This window comes from Oncorhynchus tshawytscha, linkage group LG02 (assembly GCF_018296145.1).
Source record: "Oncorhynchus tshawytscha isolate Ot180627B linkage group LG02, Otsh_v2.0, whole genome shotgun sequence".
Lineage (NCBI taxonomy): Eukaryota > Metazoa > Chordata > Actinopteri > Salmoniformes > Salmonidae > Oncorhynchus > Oncorhynchus tshawytscha.
In genome coordinates this window covers 71,895,841-71,919,804 of record NC_056430.1, presented here as the reverse complement: position 1 = coordinate 71,919,804, position 23,964 = coordinate 71,895,841, and the positions used below count along the sequence as shown (strand labels likewise).

Here is a 23,964-nt window from a genome sequence, read left to right as displayed (position 1 = left end):
CAAAATGTTTGGTTTGTTGCGTGTCCGTTGGACACTAAAATAGCTGGTTGGCTTATTCTCTAGGGTCGGTCAGACCAAACAGCTGCCTGTTGCGTGCCACCACTATGGCCAGACCAGTGTCATCGGTAGGTATAAACACCCTGCTGAGTCAGAGTGCAGTGTGGTCAAGTCACCACAGGAGGGAGGGCCACATCCAACCCTGCATTAGATTGAACGACATGCACGCATGCATACAAATCAAATTCCTATAAAGTGGCATTGCTCTGTCAGAAAAGTAATGCTGTCATTTAGGTGAACAGCAGGACATTACAGAATGAGTAGGGGAAAAGGGATAAAGAAAATATATGCCCACTTCAAGTTGACTAGACCATTTAGATACTACAGATATTTATGTACCGAACAATCTGGATTATACTAGAGATATACATCCTTGTTGAGTGAGGAGTCTGTATAGGCTGAAAATATGTGTCAGATTTGACTGCTTGGGATTTTTTCATATTGAGATTCTGAAGAAAAAAAAAAAAATTTTTTTGCATGTTTATCCTCAGATTAGGAGGTACATCCTTAGTCATACGCGTGTGTGCCCACCCACCCAGCCACACTCATGAACTGACACGGTGACACCTAATCCAACACTCGCTGAATTTAACCTACCAATAACACCTGTCAGCTTCTCATACAGGCACCAATCAGCAGCACGAGGAAACGGCCATGTGGCGTGATGTTCTCTTCTATCTTTTTGACGTCTATGTTACGATATGCACACCAGTATACCCCTTAGAATATATATGCCCAATACATTGCTTCGTTCTAAATGGTATGCTGAAATTGACATTGGGATTGAGCCTATGAAGAGAGCCATTCTACAGATTGATGGATTTTTCCTCTCCGTGTTTCTAAAGAGATGGAATGGTGGACAGCGCCCTCCCAACCCTGACTGATGTCACTGCAGCCGAGGCCTTCATCGAAGCCTCTGAGGTGGTCGTCATCGGGTTCTTTGAGGTCAGACATGAAAAAAGCGTGGGAAGGGCAGGATGGGAGGGGAGGGAGGGAAATGCAATGCAGATTTTTAGCATCGTTGGCTAGACGCTACACCACTAACGTGCGGCCGGATGGGGCCAGCCAGATATAAACCATAACTCAGATTTGAGACGAGAAAAAACAAAAACATGCATTCCTTCCTGTGCACTGTTGACTGTTTGTAGCTACAGTCCCAGCTGCTGTCAGGTTTGGCGAGAAACTATTTCCTGTGGCTGGCCACACACTTGGCATATGAAGTGACTAGCTGGCGCTGCGTTGAGGATAGTAGGCGGCCGTCCCAGAGTGTCAAGTGGCGGCCCGAGCCCTTTGGCCAAACTCGGGGGACGATCGCTGTCATGCGGGGGATGATGGCTGGCTGGCGGACGGCAGGCTGCTGGACAAGAAAATGAGGATGCATCTGAGGAATTGGCACAGAGGAGGTCGCTGTAAACAAGTGTAAACAGAGCGTGGGATGAAGGGTGGAGAGAAGGAGTGGTGCAGAGAGAAAGGAGTGGAGGAGAGAGAGAGACAGAGAGAAAGGAGTGGAGGAGAGAGAGAGAGAGAGAGAGAGAGAGAGAGAGAAAGGAGTGGAGGAGAGAGAGAGAGAAAGGAGTGGAGGAGAGAGAGAGAGAAAGGAGTGGAGGAGAAAGAGAGAGAGAGAGAAAGGAGTGGAGGAGAGAGAAAGAGAGAGAGAAAGAGAGAGAAAGAGAGAGAAAAAGAGAAAGAGAGAAAGAAAGAAAGAAAGAAAGAAAGGAAGGAAGAGAGAAAGAGAGAGAGAGAGAGAGAGAGAGAGAGAGAGAGTAAATGGTGGACTGCTATGTACCTGCTGGGGACCAAAATATTATTTCAAGACATTCTTTGAGGATGATTGTATGACAAATACAAGGGACCTAAATATTATTCACTGAAATTCACATGGGCTAAGTGGCAATTTGAATCTCAAAAACAGACTTCAATAGTATATCACTGTAGTGAGTGTTAATAGACTCAAACATTCTCTCTCCCTCTCTGTCTGCCCCCTCTCTCTACCCCCCTTCTCTCTCTCTCTCTCTCTCTCTCTCTCGCAATCTCTTTCCCTCTTTCTATCAGACTCCCTCAGATGAGACTTTTGGCTACAAGGAGTTTGTGGAGGCAGCTAAGTCTGTGAAGCATATCCCTGTGGCTCTGTGCAGCGATAAGGAGGCATGGGCCAAACTCAGCATCGCGTCTGACACGATCTCCATCTTCAGAAAAGTAAACTACTACACCACACCTTTCACTTTGTCCATCAGAAATCACCTGCTTGACTCCCGTTACAACTACTTCGACAACAAATTTACAAGAAAATATCAACTGAAAAATGTGATTTATGTGTGTGTGTGTTCAGGCAGATAACCACCAAGACAACCTTCAGCTCTCTGAGACCAAGAAAGTGGAGGCGGACGGCCTTGCTCGCTTTATCACCATGAACGAGCTGCGCTACATCACCGAGTACAACCAAGTGGTAGTCACTGACCACAGCACTGTTCATCTACACCTTACACACTACTCTATACAACAGCACCTATTAACAGTTATACCAGCCCTGTTATGATTACATCTTGCCAGCACATCTTTGTATTATTAGCCTTTCATGTTCAGTCATATAACCAGACTACACCTACAGACAGTTAATATACTGGCACATGCCTATTTTGATATCTATTTCCTATAGCTCTCTCACTCTCCTCTCCTCTCAGACAGCAGTGGGTCTGTTCCAGTCTGAGGTGAAGGCACACCTCCTTCATCAACAGGGGGAGTGGTGACTATAAAGTGCTCAAGGACCGACTAGGAGCTCTGGCCCCAGAATTTGTTGGGAAGGTGAGAGCAGGCAAGCAGCAACTGGACCTGAAAAGAGCGACTCAACAAAACCTCTGTTATATCGGCCATTTGATTCAAATCTTGAGATAATGTCCCTAATCCCCTATTTGGAATTGACTCTTTTGAATCAACTATTTCATTGAATCTTGAATTTAATTTGCAAATTGGATCAATGGAGTCCGATGTTTTGAGTCCCAGAATCTCAATGTACTGTATATTATATATAGTGCACTACTTTTGACATTGGTCTCATCCAATAAAATCACAGATTTTAGTTTTAGTTTCTGTTGCCAAACGTATTTGCTACAGTGTGCTCTACTGAACATTACCATGATTTCTTTGTCATAGTTCCTGTTAGTGCTGGTACGGGGTGAATTCCAATGAGAAATCTCTGGGCTACTTCAGCCTGACGTCACGTGACCTTCCCCGCGTGGGCATTTATGACGGAGACTCAGATATGAAGTGGCTCATGCCCGAGGGAGAGATCTCCACCGAGCGTGTGCGGGAATTCTGCCAGTCATTCATACAAGGCAATCTCAAGGTCAGAGGTCAAAACAGACCTGAGTTCAAATAGTATTGGTTCTCTTTCAAATGCCTTTGAAGGTTGATTGAGCCTGCCTGGATTGCCAGATTGACAGGGTTTGCACTTTTTGGACTATTTTGTTGGTTCCATTCTGACAGGCAAGCTCAATTAAGAGCAGGTAAATAAGTATTGGAAAGAAAACTAATACTATTTGAACCCATATCTATGGCGCAGTATACGTTTCAGTGGCTTTGATAATATGTAGAAAGCAGCAATAAATTATACTGAGTGGTCTCCATTTAATATATCTACTGTATATTGCTTCTCAAAATCTTTTTAGGAGGTGAAGCAGGCAGGAGAGGCATCCTAAAAGCAGGCATCCTAAAACTGAGTTGTAAAATAAACAAATAAATTAATGTAAATAATTAGCTTTGTGACAATTATTGTGTCTGTTTTGGAGTCCGTATTGTTTTCTGCCTGAATCTTGTGTAGGCTGTGTGTGTGCGCTCTGGCGGGCGTGGTGTGTCTTTATGAGAGGGAAAGTCTGCCACATGTGAGTTGACCACAGCTCAGTGGCTACTCACCACTCAGATTTTAGCCTAGTTTGTCAGCGTTGGCACTGATCTGATGGTTACAATCACAACAAACTGACCTCAGTAGACTAATAGGGCCTGGAGGGTCTAACAGAGAAAGAAGAATTGGAATCTGTCTTCAGAAAAAATAACAGTTGAGGATTTCAAATGCAATCGCAAAGAAACAACAAATACAATGGAATGTGATGCAGTATAATACAATATATATCTGTGTATTTTCATGCAAATGCTACATTTAAGTGCAGACCTGTAATCAAAAACATGTGTATTTCAGTATCTGAGTTATAATATCTGGGTTATAATACAAACTGTATTATTTGACAGTATTTTCAAATACTTATTTAATACATTGGAGTGTAAAATAGTGTGTAATTTTGAGTTTTTCAAACACTTTCCAAGTGTATTTCCAAATACATAACATTTAACTACTTATCTTTTCAAATAAAAGATCTGAATACTTACTTTGAATGTATGTGAAATTAATAGAAATATTTTAAATAGTATTTGAACACGGTCTGATTTAAGTGACATACATTTGCCTTCCAGTTACAGTAGGCCAGCCTACAGCAGTGGAAGAGGGAAGTTAGTGCAGATTTCTAGACATTAAGGGCCGTACAATAAAGTACAGAAGGATTGGAGCACTCGGGGTGAATATAAAATACCAGAATAAAGAACAGATTGTCTGCCTGCTGTGCTGAAAGAAACAGGAGAAGAAAAGGAGATTGGAATTTTCAAGGCACAGACTTTGAATCAAGTATAATTATCAGACATGGAATGCAAGCGGAAACATCAGTCGGAATAGGGAAAACACTGTGGCAGATTTAAGGGGGCTGGAGATATATGCATAGCTATCTAAGTGGGTGGGGTTATCCTGCCTGTTTGGCCCTGTCCGGGGGTGTCCTCGGATGGGGCCACAGTGTCTCCTGACCCCTCCTGTCTCAGTCTCCAGTATTTATGCTGCAGTAGTTTATGTGTCGGGGGGCTAGGGTCAGTTTGTTATATCTGGAGTACTTCTCCTGTCCTATTCGGTGTCCTGTGTGAATCTAAGTGTGCGTTCTCTAATTCTCTCCTTCTCTCTTTCTTTTTCTCTCTCGGAGGACCTGAGCCCTAGGACCATGCCCCAGGACTACCTGACATGATGACTCCTTGCTGTCCCGAGTCCACCTGACCGTGCTGCTGCTCCAGTTTCAACTGTTCTGCCTTATTATTATTCGACCATGCTGGTCATTTATGAACATTTGAACATCTTGGCCATGTTCTGTTATAATCTCCACCCGGCACAGCCAGAAGAGGACTGGCCACCCCACATAGCCTGGTTCCTCTCTAGGTTTCTTCCTAGGTTTTGGCCTTTCTAGGGAGTTTTTCCTAGCCACCGTGCCTTCTACACCTGCATTGCTTGCTGTTTGGGGTTTTAGAGCGTACTTCCGGCGCCGACAGAGATGGCCGCCTCGCTTCGCGTTCCTAGGAAACTATGCAGTTTTTTGTTTTTTTACGTGTTATTTCTTACACTAGTACCCCAGGTCATCTTAGGTTTCTTTACATACAGCCGACAAGAACTACTGAATATAAGATCAGCGTCAACTCACCATCAGTACGACCAAGAATATGTTTTTCGCGATGCGGATCCTGAGTTCTGCCTTACAACCAGTGTAACCGAGTGGATCACATGCAGCGACCAAAAAAAAAACGACTCAGAAAAAGAGGGAAACGAAGCGGTCTTCTGGTCAGACTCCGGAGACGGGCACATCGTGCACCACTCCCCAGCATTCTTCTTGCCAATGTCCAGTCTCTTGACAACAAGGTTGATGAAATCCGAGCAAGGGTAGCATTCCAGAGGGACATCAGAGACTGTAACGTTCTCTGCTTCACGGAAACATGGCTCACTGGAGAGACGCAATCCGAAGCGGTGCAGCCAGCGGGTTTCTCCACGCATCGCGCCGACAGAAACAAACATCTCTCTGGTAAGAAGACGGGCGGGGGCGTATGCCTTATGGCCAACGTGACATGGTGTGATGAAGGAAACATACAGGAACTCAAATCCTTCTGTTCACCTGATTTAGAATTCCTCACAATCAAATGTAGACCGCATTATCTACCAAGAGAATTCTCTTCGATTATAATCACAGCCGTATATATCCCCCCCAAGCAGACACATCGATGGCTCTGAACGAACTTTATTTAACTCTCTGCAAACTGGAAACGATTTATCCGGAGGCTGCATTCATTGTAGCTGGGGATTTTAACAAGGCTAATCTGAAAACAAGACTCCCTAAATTTTATCAGCATATTGATTGCGCAACCAGGGGTGGAAAGACCCTGGATCATTGTTACTCTAACTTCCGCGACGCATATAAGGCCCTGCCCCGCCCCCTTTCGGAAAAGCTGACCACGACTCCATTTTGTTGATCCCTGCCTACAGACAGAAACTAAAACAAGAAGCTCCCACGCTGAGGTCTGTCCAACGCTGGTCCGACCAAGCTGACTCCACACTCCAAGACTGCTTCCATCACGTGGACTGGGAGATGTTTCGTATTGCGTCAGACAACAACATTGACGAATACGCTGATACGGTGTGCGAGTTCATTAGAACGTGCGTTGAAGATGTCGTTCCCATAGCAACGATTAAAACATTCCCTAACCAGAAACCGTGGATTGATGGCAGCATTCGTGTGAAACTGAAGGCACGAACCACTGCTTTTAATCAGGGCAAGGTGTCTGGTAACATGACTGAATACAAACAGTGCAGCTATTCCCTCCGCAAGGCTATCAAACAAGCTAAGCGCCAGTACAGAGACAAAGTAGAATCTCAATTCAACGGCTCAGACACAAGAGGTATGTGGCAGGGTCTACAGTCAATCACGGACTACAGGAAGAAACCCAGCCCAGTCTCGGACCAGGATGTCTTGCTCCCAGGCAGACTAAATAACTTTTTTGCCCGCTTTGAGGACAATACAGTGCCACTGACACGGCCTGCAACGGAATCATGCGGTCTCTCCTTCACTGCAGCCGAAGTGAGTAAGACATTTAAACGTGTTAACCCTCGCAAGGCTGCAGGCCCAGACGGCATCCCCAGCCGCGCCCTCAGAGCATGCGCAGACCAGCTGGCCGGTGTGTTTACGGACATATTCAACCAATCCCTATACCAGTCTGCTGTTCCCACATGCTTCAAGAGGGCCACCATTGTTCCTGTTCCCAAGAAAGCTAAGGTAACTGAGCTAAACGACTACCGCCCGTAGCACTCACATCCGTCATCATGAAGTGCTTTGAGAGACTAGTCAAGGACCATATCACCTCCACCCTACCTGACACCCTTGACCCACTCCAATTTGCTTACCGCCCAAATAGGTCCACAGACGATGCAATCTCAACCACACTGCACACTGCCCTAACCCATCTGGACAAGAGGAATACCTATGTGAGAATGCTGTTCATCGACTACAGCTCGGCATTCAACACCATAGTACCCTCCAAGCTCGTCATCAAGCTCGAGACCCTGGGTCTCGACCCCGCCCTGTGCAACTGGGTACTGGACTTCCTGACGGGCCGCCCCCAGGTGGTGAGGGTAGGCAACAACATCTCCTCCCCGCTGATCCTCAACACTGGGGCCCCACAAGGGTGCGTTCTGAGCCCCCTCCTGTACTCCCTGTTCACCCACGACTGCGTGGCCATGCACGCCTCCAACTCAATCATCAAGTTTGCGGACGACACAACAGTGGTAGGCTTGATTACCAACAACGACGAGACGGCCTACAGGGAGGAGGTGAGGGCCCTCGGAGTGTGGTGTCAGGAAAATAACCTCACACTCAACGTCAACAAAACTAAGGAGATGATTGTGGACTTCAGGAAACAGCAGAGGGAACACCCCCATCCACATCGATGGAACAGTAGTGGAGAGGGTAGCAAGTTTTAAGTTCCTCGGCATACACATCACAGACAAACTGAATTGGTCCACTCACACAGACAGCATCGTGAGGAAGGCGCAGCAGCGCCTCTTCAACCTCAGGAGGCTGAAGAAATTCGGCTTGTCACCAAAAGCACTCACAAACTTCTACAGATGCACAATCGAGAGCATCCTGGCGGGCTGTATCACCGCCTGGTATGGCAACTGCACCGCCCTCAACCGTAAGGCTCTCCAGAGGGTAGTGAGGTCTGCACAACGCATCACCGGGGGCAAACTACCTGCCCTCCAGGACACCTACACCACCCGATGCTACAGGAAGGCCATAAAGATCATCAAGGACATCAACCACCCGAGCCACTGCCTGTTCACCCCGCTGTCATCCAGAAGGCGAGGTCAGTACAGGTGCATCAAAGCTGGGACCGAGAGACTGAAAAACAGCTTCTATCTCAAGGCCATCAGACTGTTAAACAGCCACCACTAACATTGAGTGGCTACTGCCAACACACTGTCAATGACACTGACTCTACTCCAGCCACTTTAATCATGGGAATTGATGGGAAATTATGTAAATATATCACTAGCCACTTTAAACAATGCTACCTTATATAATGTTACTTACCCTACATTGTTCATCTCATATGCATACGTTGATACTGTACTCTATATCATCGACTGCATCCTTATGTAATACATGTATCACTAGCCACTTTAACTATGCCACTTGGTTTACATACTTATCTCATATGTATATACTGTACTCGATATCATCTACTGTATCTTGCCTATGCTGCTCTGTACCATCACTCATTCATATATCCTTATGTACATATTCTTTATCCCCTTACACTGTGTATAAGACAGTAGTTTTTTTTTGGAATTGTTAGTTAGATTACTTGCTCGTTATTACTGCATTGTCGGAACTAGAAGCACAAGCATTTCGCTACACTCGCATTAACATCTGCTAACCATGTGTATGTGACAAATAAAATTTGATTTGATTTGATTTGGCTGGGTTTTTGTACAGCACTTTGAGATATCAGCTAATGTAATGAAGGGCTATATAAATAAATTTGATTTGATGTGATCTAAACAGTTGCATTCGAGTTTGTGTTTGTGGATGTGTACTGCAATCAAAGTTGAGACAACATTGGAAAAAAGCTTCCACAAAGGAGGGTAGACGGTCAGAGGATGAGGAGATGGGTTGTGGTCTTGTGTTTTATTTCATCCACATGAGGGAGACATTTTATGGAGATAGTGGGCACCTTCGAGCTGATCACTATTGTCAAGTCGGTGACAATTGTTGGTTACCGCCTTTCAAAGTGTTTTGCGTTCTGGGGATAAAACATTTACCACGTGAGTCTATATGTCGACTGCATGAACTTCACAAAAATCTGCAGAATCTCCAAGTTTCTGCAATTGCTCTTCACCAACTTCATCCTGCAGCCATCACCTGTCATGTGGGGGCTCCATTGTCACCCAATCATTATTATTTTTGTTTAACCCACGCGAACAAGAACATGACTGAAACAGGAAGCAATTTGATTGAGGCTCTCTCTCATTTATTGATTGTATAATGTAACATCAATTATTTCAGTTTGTGATTGGGTGTTGGAGACATGTTTTTTGATATTATACAGGAAACCTTTTATAAACAATGGCAACCCTGCCATGGTGATCTGAGCCTTGCTGTTGGAAAAACGACAGTATCTGAATTTCGGTTGTAGCAGATGCACCTCTCCTGACTTTACTTCTTGACTTTGGTCTACAGTCAGTTGCTTTGGCCTTACCACTCAAACGAGCCCTACTATATGTTTGCCTCTGAAAAATTAAAGACTCAGCTCATCAAAGCATATGTGTGTGCAGTGTTTGCATAATGTGAGTGTTTAATTGGCGTCTGTCTGAATTCAGAATTTGTCCAAGATGTGGCACTATGTGCAACTGAAACATGTTAACCATCTACTGTTGCTATGCTGAATGAAACACACGGTTGAAAAGAAGGCATGTGTAAAATAATGGTGCCTAACTGCTCATTTAGCCTCTAATCTTCAAATGAACCAAGTGAATTTTGTACAAGCAATAATTTAAACCGATCAATGAAGTGCCAAGACAAAATGTGTTTCCTACTTAAGAGCAGGAGTGTCAAGCTCATTACATGGAGGGCCTAGTGTTTGTAGGTTTTCGTTTTTTCCTTTCAATTAAGACCTAGACAACTACTGTAGGTGAGGGGAGTAATTAGTGGCCCTAATTCAGCAATCAAGTACAAGGAAGGAGCAAAAATCCCACAGACACTCGGCCCTCTGTGTAATGAGTATGAAGCGTGCTTTAGAGTAAGGGCTGTCAAACATGTCACGAACTCAATTAGAGAATCAACCACACCTGAGTACATTTCTGAATTCCAAATCAACTCCTAGCCCCTACACCTACCACTTAGTCACTGGGCATTTGAAACAATCAGATATGTTATAGCAATATGGGAATTGCATCACCTTGCCTTCTGATAGGCTGGATGCAATTGTTGCCATATTGCTTATACCTATTCAATCATTTCTGATGCACAGAAGTGTTTAGGCCAAGGTGTAGGATTTAGGGATCAATTTGGAATTAGGAATCAAATGTAGTTCAGGGGCTTACAGCTGTCCTTAATTAGCCAATGACATTAGAAGGGTCTGGGATTTGTTTAAAAGAAGGAGCAACCAAAAAAGAGCATAAGGAATATTATGTTAGGGCTTATACCAGCCATTAGTTCTGATTACTGGGGAGCTTTTGAGGAGCAAAATTGCAGTGATGATTGGAATCGCTTTCAGGTAGGTTTTTAAAAGTATTGCTCTAGTTTGTTTCCCTTGTCCTTCAGGTGTTACAGGTAGCTGTGTTTATAACAGACTTTCTTTTTTTTAAAGAGTTTCTTGGCTTTGTTGCCTGCTAATTGGCGGGATAACCTGTTCTACATCAAGTGAGTTTCTACACATTAATTTCAAGTAACAGTTGTGGTACCAATAACTTCAAAGGCTGGCATTTTACCTTTTCTCTTTATCTAACCTAGGTGATGGGTATCCTGCACCAGGTTCTGATGCAGCATGGCTCTATACAGGCCCACTTAGGTCTAAAGGATATGGTAATTTCAACTCTCCAACAGCTCAATTGCAAGCGCAGCTGACCGAAGAGCAACATGCACATCTGGAAGCCATCCTCCAAAATCAACTGGCCCCCATGCCCCAGGCATCTCAGAAAATGTGGTATCCAACTCAAATGCCCCAGCAGGAAAAGCAACCGGCCGCCATGAGCCAAAAGCAGACGCTACCGGCCAGTTATCCTAAGCAGCCTCAAGCAGTGTTGTATCCAGCTCAAATGCCCCAGAAGCAACCAGTTACTGAACTTCTGCATCAGAAGGAACTGGCCTCCATACCTCAGCAAGTGTGGCATCAAGTTCAAATTCCTCAGCAGCAAAAGCAACCAGCTACTGGTCCTCAGCAGCAGACGGAACTGACCACCATGCCCCAGAAGCAACCGGCTCCAATGCCTATACCGCAGAAACAACCAACAGCTATGCCCCAGAAAGCATGGTATCAAGCTCAAATGCAGCAAAAGCAACCGGCCACCATGCACCAGCAAGTGTGGCATCCAGCTCAATTGCCCCAGCAGCAAAAGCAACTGGCTACTGAACCTGATCAGCAGAAGGAACCGGCCACCATGCACCAGCAAGTGTTGCATCCAGCTCAAATGCTGCTGAAGCAACTGACTGCCATGCCCCAGCAAGTGTGGTATCCAGCTAAGCCCCAGAAGCAACTGGCCGCTGATCCTCAGGAGCAGATTGAACTGACCGCCATGCCCCAGCAACCTCAGCAAGTGTGGTATCCAGCTCAAATGCCCCAGAAGTAACCAACCGCTGATCCTCAGTGGCATCCAGCCAAATTTCCCCAGGAGCAACCAGTCCCTATGCGTCAACTGCAGAAGGAACTGACTGCCATTCCACCACAACTGTGGCAATCCGCTCAAATTCCCCAGCAGCATAAGCAAGTGTGGCAACTGGCCCCCATGCCCCAGCAGCCTCATGATGTGTGGTATCCAGCTAAAATGGTCCAGAAGCAACAAGCAGCTGCAACTCGGCGGCAGAAGGAACTGACCACCATGCCTCAAGAGTGGCATCCAGCTCAATATCCCCAGCAGCAGAAGCAACCAGCCCTAATGGTTTCACCGCAGAAGGAACTGACCGCCATACACCAGCAAGAGTGGCATCCAGCTCAAATGCAGCAGAAACAACAGGCCACCATGCCCCCGCAAGTATGGCATCCAGCTCAAATGCCTCAGGAGCAAAAGCAACCAGCTACTGAACCTCGGCAGCAAATTGAACCGACCGCCATGCCACAGCCACCTCAGCAATTGTGGCATCCAGATCAATTTCTCCAGGAGCAGAAGAAACCAGCCCCTATGCATCTACCGCAGAAGGAACTGACCGCCATTCCACCACAACTGTGGCAATCCGCTCAAATTTTACAGCAACATAAGCAACCGGCTGCCATGCTTCAGCAAGTGTGGCATCGGGCACAGAAGCAACCGGCCCCTATGCCCCAGCAGCCTCATGACGTGTGGTATCCAGCTAAAATGGTCCAGAAGCAACAAGTCACTGCACTGACCGCCATGCCGCAGACACATCAGCAAGTGTGGCATCCAGCTGAATTTCCCCAGCAGCAGAAGCAACCGGCCTCCACGCCTCTACCGCAGGAGCAACCGACCGCCGTACCCCAGCAAGTGTGGTATCCAGCTCAAATGTCACGGCAGCAACTGGCCTCCATGCCTCTACAGCAGAAGGAACTGACCGACGTGCCTCAGCAAGAGTGGCAACCAGCTCTACCGCAGAAGCAACCGGCTGCTGAACCACAGCAGAACGAACCGGCCACCATACCCCAGCAAGTGGGGAATCCAGCTCAAATGTCCCAGCAGCGGAAGCAACACACTGCCATGCCACAGCACCAACTGACCCCCATGCCTCAGCAATTATGGCATGTAGCTCAAATGCCCCAGAAGCAACTGGCCCCAATGTCTCAGCAGAATCACTACGAAAGCACTGAAGATGGTGCCTTTAGTAGCACTCAGGCCAGCATCGTTGAACAGTCGGGTGTCATCCCAATCTATTCCTACAGTTCCAAATCTCACTACGAGAATGGCAGAACTGTCTTCTCCCAAACCCGCTACACTCCTAGGGAGGCTATGCCTGTTGACAGTGGAAGTGCTCCCAAGGACAGTTTTGTTGGTACTGGTGCACCTAGCGTCTATCCATCACTAGTGAAGGATTCTGCAAGGTAATGGTTCACTTTAACCTGCTCTGAACTTTGCTCTCTGAATTTGAAGTCCTTTGTACTAACCATATCTTTCAACAGGAAAATGTAATGGATTCATCCTCTAGAAGCTAATGGTGAGAATTGTTTTTGACATTGGTTACTTAACATTCTATGTTGTTGACACTAAATTTCTTTCTGCTTTTGTTTTGACCAGGAAGTGCCTGGTGCTCTTGCTACTCTAGCGTGAGGGAGTACATGAACAGTTCTACTTCCAAAAATGCCCTGTCTCTGTGAAATAATGGTTCTCCTGTCCATTGCTTGCTAATTGAGAACAGGTGGTGTGCAGTCTGTAGTAAAAATGACTGTTCAGTTAATTATTTTGTTTTCTAATCTTTTACCTTTGCTACTGGTTGTTCAAAATAAAAGCTTGGGTCTACATTTGTCAAGGGGTGAGTTGTCAGACATTCTTCGTATGTTCATACTTTAGATGTAGGCATGCATTGTATACAGTGAGACTGTCTTCAACCTCAGTCCAAGTTGTTGGTCAGTAAGATAACAAATAAGGAATAGTTTTTAGATGGTCAGACCATGGCTCATCTAGCTACTAGAATTGAGTGACCATTTGGTTTCAAAATTGCATTTGGCCTTATACTATAGCCCATACCACAAATGGCAGAGTTAAATCAGTTTAGGAGTGTCTGTTCCATATCTAGTTGACTCAAATGTTATTTTGGATGCTTCTACCTCCATACTTCTGTTTGTATGGGTTACCTGTCTTACAATTGTGGGGTCATAGAGGGAAACGTAACTATGTTCGGGAGTCAATTTCCCATAACGGTCCGTTTGTAGGCCAAACCGTTCTGAAGCTATAGATGTTTTTGAGACTGCATTTTTGGGGTGTCTGACCAACACCACTGTAGCTCGGCCCCTGTCCACTGCAGATGCATAAGGGCGACAGGCGGCTGCAGTGGCTTGAGACGCAGCCCATTCAAAATGTTCTAGCTTCAACTGGATTTTGATGGGCCTTTTACTTTGACTGCCTCAATACTCTTCACCTGTAGCCCATTCCTCCTAGTCCATTTATTGTACCACAGGCTCCTATGGAATGGATTCGGTGTATTTGATTTCTACAATGGTTTAACCTATCAATTAACAAATATATTCTGTATAGACTATCTTCAAACATGATCATTTTCCTTAAGATATTATTAATCTCACTGCGTATTGTGAGAATTCAGCCCTTAAATGGATCCATTAAGTTCCAAAGTGGAAGCTGGAAGGCACTAGCATGACAGTTCAGCTAGCATAAGATGTCACCCAGGACTTTTGCACAACTTGACATATTTGCATGTTGTAGTTGACTCTGTTTGGCCAGACTCATGAACATGAATGAAATTGTATATGCATTGAATTTTCTACAAGAAGTTACACTTTGTCCAACAGCAATCTCATGTCTAGCATACGTCAACAGACAACTTCATTTAATTTGTCACAGTATGGAATTTTTGGACACAATCTCAATTTGTGTGCAACGTTTTTGCACAACTCATTTCTTCCGGACCACTGAGGATGCACCTGCAAAAGCCCCTGGCAGGAACTTAATTAGCCTGCATTAAAAGGTGCATTTGATTAAGCTCACCCAGTGCAATGGATAGTTAGATTTCCCTCTATAAAACCATTGGATTGGTCCACGATCCTATTGACACAAATTGCTACAGACATATCTATCCTACCCTGCCTTTCTAAGGTCTTCGAAAGCCAAGTCAACAAACAGATTACCGACCATTTCGAATCCCACCGTACCTTCTCCGCTATGCAATCTGGTTTCAGAGCTGGTCATGGGTGCACCTCAGCTATGTTCACTACGCGCTGTGGTTGGATTCCTCTTCTCTTCCAGGTTTTACAGGTAGCTGTGTTTTTAACTGACTAGGATAAAATAACATTTTTAATATTCCTTGGATTTGTTGCCTGTTAATTGGAGGGATAACCTGCTATCCGCCACCTAAAGGTGTGTTTGTATTGCACACAGTAATTAATTTCAAATAACACTTTGTATAGTGCCAATAACTTTATTAAATGATGGCATTTTACTATGCTGAATTATCTTGGTTCCTAGGTACTTATCGATATAAAAAGACACCAGCTCCTATTCTAAAGCAACAAAAGGAACCGGCTCCTATGCCCCTGCAAGAAGGCCTCCCGAGTGGCGCAGCGGTCTAAGGCACTGCATCGCAGCGCTAGAGGCGTCGCTACAGACCCGGGTTCAATCAGGGCTGTATCACAAATGGCTGTGATCGGGAGTCCCATAGGGCAGCGCACAATTGGCCCAGCGTCGTCCGGGTTAGGGGAGGGTTTGACCGGTGGGCTTTACAAGTAGCTGGTCACTGTAAATAAGAATTTATTGACTTGCCTAGTTAAAGAAACTAAACTGTCTCTTGTGTCCCAGCAACAAAAGGAACCGGATCCCATGCCGCCTCGGCAGAAGCAACCAGCTACAATATCTCAGCAAGTCTGCCATCCCAAATGCCCCAGAAGCAACTGGCCCCATGTCTCAGCAGAAGCAATACGGAAGCACTAAAGATGGTGGTTCTGGTAGCTCTCAGGCCAGCATCGTTGAACAGTCAGTTCTCATCCCAATCCGTTCCTACAGTTCCAAATCGCACTACGAGGATGGCAAAACCCGCTACACTCCTGGGAACGTTTTCTGTTAACAGTGGAAAAGCTCCCAATGACAGCGTTGGCATATTTGAACCAAGCACATACCCAACACTAGTAAAGGATCCTACAAGTTAACGTACAACTTTAATCTGATCTTAACTTTGCTTTCTGAATTTGAAGTCCTTTTTACTAACCATGTTTCGGCCAACAGGAAAATCTAATGGTGGACTCATCCTTTAGAAGCTGATGGTGAGACTTTTAATGTCAAATTGATGAAATAAGATTTTGTTGCTGACACTGTTTTAATTTCTTTCAGGTTTTAGTCATGCTTTTGTTTTGACCAGGAAGTTGCCGGTGCTCTTGCTACTCTTGCATGATTGAATCAATAAAAATGTGTAATTGAAATACTGAGGGTTCTCCTGTGCCCACTGTGCTTGCTGATTTCAAACATATAATGTGAGTTGTCAGTGCAGTTTGTAGTAAAAGGGAATGTGGCTCAGTTTTCAGATATCTGGGGTTTACATTTGCTACCGGTTATTCAAAGATTGGCTCTACATTAGTGTTGTCAAGTCGCGAAATGTCAGACCTTCCTCATGGTCATATTTTGTGTATATTGACACCCTTTCAAATGACTGGATTCGGCTGTTTTGTCCTCATTGGCGTATAAAATCGAGCACACAGCCATGCATGCAGCCTTACTGAAGAGCTCAGTGACTTTCAACGTGGCACAGTCATAAGATGACACTTTTCCAAGTCAGTTTGTCAAATGTTACCCCAGTCAAATAAGTCCTGTTAATGTGATAGGCCACACACACTCTCAGAACAATGCTGTACCACATAATCGTTTGTCCTCGGTTACAACACTTGGTGTAAGGCTTGCTGCCATTGGACTCTATCGCAATGGAAGTGAGTTCTCTGGAGAGACTGCTCACTCCATCGGGCAGGACGAATCTGGGTTTTGCGGATGCCAGGAGAACGCTACCTGCCCGACTGCATAGTGCCAACTAAAGTTTGGTGGAGGAATAATGGTCTGGGGCTGTTTTTGATGGCTTGGGCAAGACCGCTTTGTTCCAGTGAAAGGAAATCTTAATGCTACAGCGTACAGTAACATTCTAGACAATTCTGTGGTCCCAACTGTGGCAACAGTTTAGGGGAAGGCCCTTTGCCGTTTCAGCATGACAATGCCCCTGTGCACAACGCAAGGTCCATACAGAAACAGTTTGGTGTGGAAGAATTTGATGGGCCTGCGAAGAGCCGTGACCTCAACCCTATCAAACACCTTTGGGATGAATTGGAACGCCGACTGCGAGCCAGGCCTAATCAATCAACATCAGTTTCTGACCCCATTAATGCTGTTGCGGCTGAATTTTATTTTTTATTTTACCTTTATTTAACTAGGCAAGTCAAAAACAAATTCTTATTTTCAATGACGGCCTAGGACAGTGGGTTAACTGCCTGTTCAGGGGCAGAACGACAGATTTGTACCTTGTCACCTCGGGGATTTGAACTTGCAACCTTCCGGTTACTAGTCCAACGCTCTAGATGTAGTTATGTAAGCATGCATTGTACACGGTGTTGACAATCCAGACGTATTCTTAAACCTCAGTCTGAGCCTTAGGGAGCTAACATAAGGAATTGTTTTAAACGTTCAACCATGATCAATTAGCTGCATGAATCTTTGGGACAATTTAGGTATCAACATTTTATCGCAATGTTTTGATAAAATATAGAATTTTGCCTTTGCTACCATAGCCCACAGAAACACATTGAATAACACCTTTTTTATAAATGGCAAAGTTTTGAAGTCTGTCCAATATCTTGGTGATGGCACATATTTAACCCTTTATGTATGTTGGCACAACTACCTCCATACTTCCATTAGTTTGTATGGGTTACCTTCAGATGAGTACGTGAAACTTGTTGGTCGTAGAGCAAAACGGAACCATGTTTGTGAGTCTCCCCTTTCCATAGTGGTCATAATAGTTTGTAGGCCAAACCGTTCAGATGCCACAGACACTTTCGTGAGAAGATGGATTTCAGTTATGTCACATTGTCTGACAAACTCAGCTGTAGCTCGTCCCCGTACACCAGATGCGGAAGGGCGACATGGGCAGGCGGATAAAGAGGATTAAGATGCAGCCCATGCAAAAACCTGATATTTCTAGCTTAAATGTATAGATTTTTGTTGTTTCCTATATTGATTCACATGAGCGTCAATAGATTTTTAACCTATAGCTCATTCTTCCTGCAAGTCCATGTATCGATCCACAGGGTCTTAAAAAGTGGATTCAGTGTACTTGATCTTTACAATGCCTGGAACGGTTTAACCTATCAATAAACAAAGATATTCCCAAACAGACAACAGAACGTCAACAAAGCCTCCTTCACTCATGCTGCCAAACATACCCTCGTAAAACTGACTATCCTACCAATCCTTGACTTCGGTGATGTCATTTACAAAATAGCCTCCAACACTCTACTCAGCAAATTGGATGCAGTCTATCACAGTGCCATCCGTTTAGTCATAAAACGCCCATATACTACCAACCACTGCGACCTGTATGCTCTCGTTGGCTGGTCCTCGCTACATATTCGTCGCCAAACCCACTGGCTCCAGGTCATCTATAAGTCTTTGCTAGGTATAGCTCCGCCTTATCTCAACTCACTGGTCACCATAGCAACACCCAACCCTAGCACGTGCTCCAGCAGGTATATTTCACTGGTCATCCCCAAAGCCAAAACCTCCTTTGGCCACCTTTCCTTCCAGTTCTCTGCTGCCAATGACTGGAACGAATTGCAAAAATCACTGAAATTGGAGACTTATTGCTCCCTCACTAACTTTAAGCATCGGCTGTCAGAGCAGCTTACCGATCGCTGCAGCTGTACACAGCCCATCTGTAAATAGCCCATCCAACCAACTACCTACCTCATCTCCATATTTGTTTTTGTTTATCTGGTCTTTTGCACACCAGTATTTCAACTTGCACATCCTCATCTGCATATATATCACCCCAGTGTAAATTGCTAAATTGTAATTACTTTGTCACTATTGGCCTATTTATTGCCGTACTTCCTTACTTCATTTGCACACACTGTATAAAGATTTTTCTATTGTGTTATTGACTGTACGTTTGTTTATCCCATGTGTATCTGTGTGGTTGTTTTTGTCTCACTTGCTTTGCTTTATCTTGGCCAGGTCGCAGTTGTAAATGAGAACTTATTCTCAACTGGCCTAACTGGTTAAATAATGGCGAAATAAGAACAAGTCAATTTTTCTAAACCAAGTATTGTTGGTGAAATCATCTAACTACATAGTATGAGAACTCAGACCTTAAATGGATCCATTTAAATTCCAATGATGAAGCCGGCAAGGCACTAGCAGGGAAGCTTAGCTAGCATAATGTGTCACATGGAACTCATTTCACAAACATTGACACAAATTAGCACAATTGCCTGCTGTAGTCGACTGCCTGTTTGGCCAAAGACTCATGACATGGGATGAAATTGTATATGCATTCTTTGTGAGACACAGAGTAGGTGAACGGATAATCTCCGCATGTCTGGTTCCCACCATGAAGCATGGAGGACTAGGTGTGATGGTGTGGGGGTGCTTTGCTGGTGATATGGTCTGTGATTTATTTAGAATTCAAGGTACAATGCCTACCACACTATTCTGTAGCTATACGCTATCCCATCTGGTTTGCGCTTAGTGGGACTATCGTTTGTTTTTCAATAGGACAAATGACCCAACTCATCGCCAGGCTGTGTAAGGTCTATTTGGCCAAGAAGGAGAGTGATGGAGGGCTGCATCAGATGACCTGCCCTCCACAATCACCCGACCTCAACCCAATTGAGATGGTTTGGCATGAGTTGGACCATAGAGTGAAGGAAAAGCAGCCAACAAGTGCTCAGCACATGTTCAAACTCCTTCAAGACTGTTGAAAAAGCATTTCAGATGAACTTGGTTGAGAGAATGCCAAGAGTGTGCAAAGCTGTCATCAAGGCAAAGTGAGGCTACTTTTTTTGCACAACACACTTCTACCGGATGACTGAGGGTGCACCTGCAAAAGCCCCTGGCAGGATCTTAGTTAGCATGAAATAAAGGTGCACTTGATTAAGCTCACCCAGTGCACTGGGTAGGTAGAGTTCACTCTTTGAAACCATTGGATTTGTCCATGAATGCGCAAACCCTTAAGCACACCAGCTGAATGAAATCAAGCGCACCTAATCTCAATTGGGAAATTGGACCAATGGAAATTATGTTCAGTGGCTTGCAGATGTACCTAATTAACCAGCCAGATTAGAAGGGTCTAGGATTCCTTTGTAAGGCGCAGCAAAAAAAGACAATCAGATACAATATCAGGGATCTTCCGGTAAGGCGTCTGGCTACCATTAGTTTTGAATACTGAGGATTTGAGGAGAAAAATGGCTGTGAGTTTTGAAATGACTTTGAGGTAAGTTGTATGGCTCTAGTTTGATTCCCTTGTCTTCCATGTTTTAAAGGTATTTAACTGACTAGGATGTTTTTATTTTTATTTAGAATTTCTTGGATTTGTTGCCTGCTAATTGGAGGGATAAACTGTTATCCTCCACCTAAAGGTGTGTTTTGTTCTGCACATATAATTCAGTAAAAGTAACACTGTATAAATAGCAGAACTTCAAATGATGGCATTTTACAATTTGAACCTTTTCTTTCGTAGGTAATTATAGATATATTCCCCAAAATCAATTAAAAGGAATTGGCCACAATGCAGCGGTAGCTACCAGCTCCCGTGCCTCGGCAGGTGAAGCTACCGGATCCCGTGTCTCGGCAGGTGAAGCTACCGGATCCCGTGTCTCGGCAGGTGAAGCTACCGGATCCCGAAGCAACTGGCCACAATGCTTCATCAAGCGCCACGACTGGCCCAATGCTTAGGTGAAGCCCCATAGTGTCTCGGCAGGTGAAGCAGCCACCCGTAATGCCACTGCAAGCGTCACGACTGGCCCAAATACCTTAGGTGGAGCAACCGGATCCCGTGCCTCAGAAGCAGTCACCCACAATGCCTCAGCAAGCGTCAAGACTGGCACAAATACCTTAGCTGAAGCAACTAGCCACAATGCTTCATCAAGCGTCACGACTGGCCCAAATACCTTAGGTGAAGCAACTGGCCACAATGCTTCATCAAGCGTCACGACTGGCCCAAATACCTTAGGTGAAGCAACTGGCCATGGTGCCTCGGTAGTGGAAGCAACTGGGCACAGTGCCATGCCAGTGGCCACCCATAATGCCTCGGAAGCGGCCACCCACAATGCTTCATCAAGCGTCACGACTGGCCTAAATACCTTGGGTGACATATCCGACCCAAGTGCCTCAGCAGAAGCAGCAACCCATAATACCTCAGCAAGTGCCACGACTGGCCCAAATGCCTTACGTGAAGAAGCTGGACACAGTGCCTCGACAGCGGAAGCAACTGGCCATAATGCCTCGGAAGCGGCCATCCATAATGCTTCATCAAGCGTAACGACTGTCCCAAATACCTTAGGTGAAGAAACCGGCCACAGTACCTCATCAAGTCGGTACCTCATCAAATCTGGTTCAAATGCCTCGGCGGAAGCCACAGGAGCCCTTGCCTCGGCGGAAGCCACAGGCGCCCTTGCCTCGGCGGAAGCCACAGGCGCCCTTGCCTCGGCGGAAGCCACAGGCGCCCTTGCCTCGGCGGAAGCCACAGGCGCCCTTGCCTCGGCGGAAGCCACAGGCCTCGAACAGGAGGGCCAACTCCTCAAGCAACATGGATTTTAGCAGCAGTGGTGTTTCTCAGGATTTTGGGTCTGATGGGGCCAATGAAAGTACCCAATGTCTCAGCTCCATCAGCGTTCAAGGCAGCATCGTTGAATAGTCAGTTCTCATCCCAATATATTTACAAATCTGTGTATGAGAATGGCAAGACTGTCTACTCCCAAACCTGCCACACCACTGGGGAGGTTATACCATTTTGATAGCGGAGATACTCTCAAGGACGTTGGCATCTCTGAACCAAGCATATCCCCACCTGCTAAAAACTCACAACCTGCTAAAGGTGCCCTGCCACAAGGGAAGTCTACTGGGATGTAATGTGCAACTTTTACACTCACCTGCACTTTGCGTTCTGATTTAGAAATCATTTGTACTAATCATCTATCAACAGAATTGCAATGGTAGATTCATCCTTTAGATGACAAATCCAAGTTGTTGCTGACACTTTCTTTAAGCTTCCACTGTATGCTTTTGCGTCGGCCAGGGAGATGCTGCTGCTCATGCTACCCTGCATTACTTGTAAAACAATAAAATATTGTACTTTAAGTGCCTCCTTGTGTTTTGAAATACTGTGTGTTTAATGTCTACCTTTGGCTAGCTGGTTGAGAACCGTGTTGGTTGCCAGTGCAATTTGTAGTAAAAGGGAATGTTCCTATTCTTTTGGATTTGAAATATATAATTTATTTTCTTTGCTGCTGGTTGACAAATCCCAAGATTGGCTCTACGTTAAAGCCACTGACCATCAATATCCCGTTCGGGATACTAAAGTATTTATTTTGTGTTGACATGTAAACATCAAATCCTGTTTTACAAAAACCTGAGAAAGCTTGTACCCTGGAGATGGGCTACTGTGGCATGTAACCATCAATTCTGTTTTTGTGGTGAAACGTCTCATGGTTGTCTGACTCTGTCAAATTCATTTAAAGTGGGCTACTTGCTCAATTTGATCCACCATTACTGAGCTTAATGGCTATGTTCACCCCTAATTTAGAAAAGTTTCTGCTTACTTCCTTTTGGTAGGCCATTTGTCAACTATATTTTAATACATGCAGCTTCTCTTCTGTCATAACTTGTTGCCCCAGAAGACTAAAGTAGTGCTCACAAATCTCTTACATTGCTAGAATAAATGCATTAGTCATCTTAACAGGTAAAATGATTTAAGGACCAGGTAGCATGCTAGAACACAGTGGAAACATTGGTCCTGTGCCAAATGTCATTTTGACAGATTTTAAGGAAATGGAATGCTGAGAATGGTAACTTCAGTTAGTCTTGGGTGTGTATTGAATGTGATTGAAATGCGGTCTGCTTGCAAGTGTCAAAGATGACACATTACATGTTCATTTTCCCCGAGAGGCTGAGAAATATTTATCCACTCCTGTTCCCAAGACAATTTAAAGATTCAATTTTATCATTTCACTGCAACTGAAGTTAATATAAACTCTGCAAAAAAAGAAACGTCCTCTCACTGTCAACTGTTTATTTCCAGTAAACTTTAACGTGTAAATATTTGTATGAACATAAGATTCTACAACTGAGACAAACTGAAAAAGTTCCACAGACCGACATGACTAACAGAAATGGAAATGTGTCCCTGAGTAAAGGGGGAGTCAAAAGTAACAGTATCTGGTGTGGCCACCTGCTGCATTAAGTACTGCCGTGCATCTGATGGACAGCACCAGATTTGCCCGTTTTTGCTGTGAGATGTTACCCCACTCTTCCACCAAGGCACCTGCCAGTTCCTGGAGATTTCTAGGGGGAATTACCCTAGCCCTCACCCTCCGATCCAACTGGTCCCAGATGTGCTCAATGGGATTGGGATCTGGGCTTTTTTCGCCTGCCATGACAGAACACTGACAGTACTGTCTTGCAGGAAATCACGCACATAACGAGCAGTATGACTGGTGGCATTGTCATGCTGGAGGGTCATGTCAGGATGAGCCTGCAGGAAGGTTACCACATAAGGGAGGAGGATGTCTTCCCTGTAACACACAGCGTTGAGATGCCTGTAGTGCCTGTAGTGACAAGCTCAGTCCGATGATGCTGTGACACACCGCCCCAGACCATGACGGACCCTCCACCTCCAAATCGATCCCGCTCCAGAGTACAGGCCTCGGTGTAACACTCATTCCTTCAACGATAAATGCGAATCCGACCATCACCCGTGGTGAGACACAACCGTGACTCGTCAGTGAAGAGCACTTTTTACCAGTCCTGTCTGGTCCAGCTACGCTGGAATTGTGCCCATAGGTGACGTTGTTGCCGATGATGTCTGGTGAGGACCTGCCGTACAACAGGTCTACAAGCCCTCAGTCCAGCCTCTCTCAGCCTATTGCGGACAGTCTGAGGACTGATGGAGGGATTGTGCGTTCCTGGTGTTGATT

The 23,964-nt window shown here is 45.1% G+C and overlaps 2 protein-coding genes and 1 pseudogene across 10 annotated transcripts; all 3 read left to right on the top strand.

The window, feature by feature from the left end:
• Positions 1 to 862: 862 nt before the first annotated feature.
• Positions 863 to 4,956, top strand: LOC112238441 (annotated as a pseudogene).
• Positions 4,957 to 10,576: 5,620 nt separating this feature from the next.
• Positions 10,577 to 13,601, top strand: LOC112238443 (bromodomain-containing protein DDB_G0280777-like). The gene is made up of 5 exons (XM_042306089.1): positions 10,577 to 10,680; positions 10,774 to 10,826; positions 10,917 to 13,173; positions 13,252 to 13,286; positions 13,367 to 13,601. Exons 3-4 carry the CDS (start codon positions 11,810 to 11,812, stop codon positions 13,259 to 13,261), a joined length of 1,374 nt encoding a protein of 457 aa, XP_042162023.1. The 5' UTR covers positions 10,577 to 10,680; positions 10,774 to 10,826; positions 10,917 to 11,809; the 3' UTR covers positions 13,262 to 13,286; positions 13,367 to 13,601.
• A 6,531-nt stretch (positions 13,602 to 20,132) lies between these two features.
• On the top strand, positions 20,133 to 22,225 carry LOC112238444 (mucin-19-like). Of its 9 annotated transcripts, none has more exons than XM_042306057.1 (5): positions 20,133 to 20,264; positions 20,351 to 20,409; positions 20,511 to 20,672; positions 20,739 to 21,491; positions 21,546 to 22,225. In XM_042306057.1, exons 1-5 carry the CDS (start codon positions 20,236 to 20,238, stop codon positions 21,587 to 21,589), a joined length of 1,047 nt encoding a protein of 348 aa, XP_042161991.1. In that variant the 5' UTR covers positions 20,133 to 20,235; the 3' UTR covers positions 21,590 to 22,225. The 9 variants fall into 9 exon arrangements, with proteins under 9 accessions (XP_042161991.1, XP_042162017.1, XP_042161999.1 ...); XM_042306083.1 differs by having other exon boundaries at positions 20,136 to 20,264; positions 20,739 to 21,069; positions 21,265 to 22,225; XM_042306065.1 differs by having other exon boundaries at positions 20,137 to 20,264; positions 20,739 to 20,945; positions 21,003 to 22,225.
• The last annotated feature ends 1,739 nt before the right edge of the window (positions 22,226 to 23,964 follow it).

Excerpts from the sequence above, each read along its gene's own strand:
- LOC112238443 (XM_042306089.1), top strand. The coding sequence starts at position 11,810 with ATGCGTCAACTGCAGAAGGAACTGACTGCCATTCCACCACAACTGTGG.
- LOC112238444 (XM_042306046.1), top strand. The coding sequence starts at position 20,236 with ATGGCTGTGAGTTTTGAAATGACTTTGAG. Across the intron at positions 20,265-20,350 it reads AGTTTTGAAATGACTTTGAG|AATTTCTTGGATTTGTTGCC; the intron begins GTAAGTTGTATG and ends ATTTTTATTTAG. Across the intron at positions 20,673-20,738 it reads AGGTGAAGCTACCGGATCCC|GTGTCTCGGCAGGTGAAGCA; the intron begins GAAGCAACTGGC and ends TGAAGCCCCATA.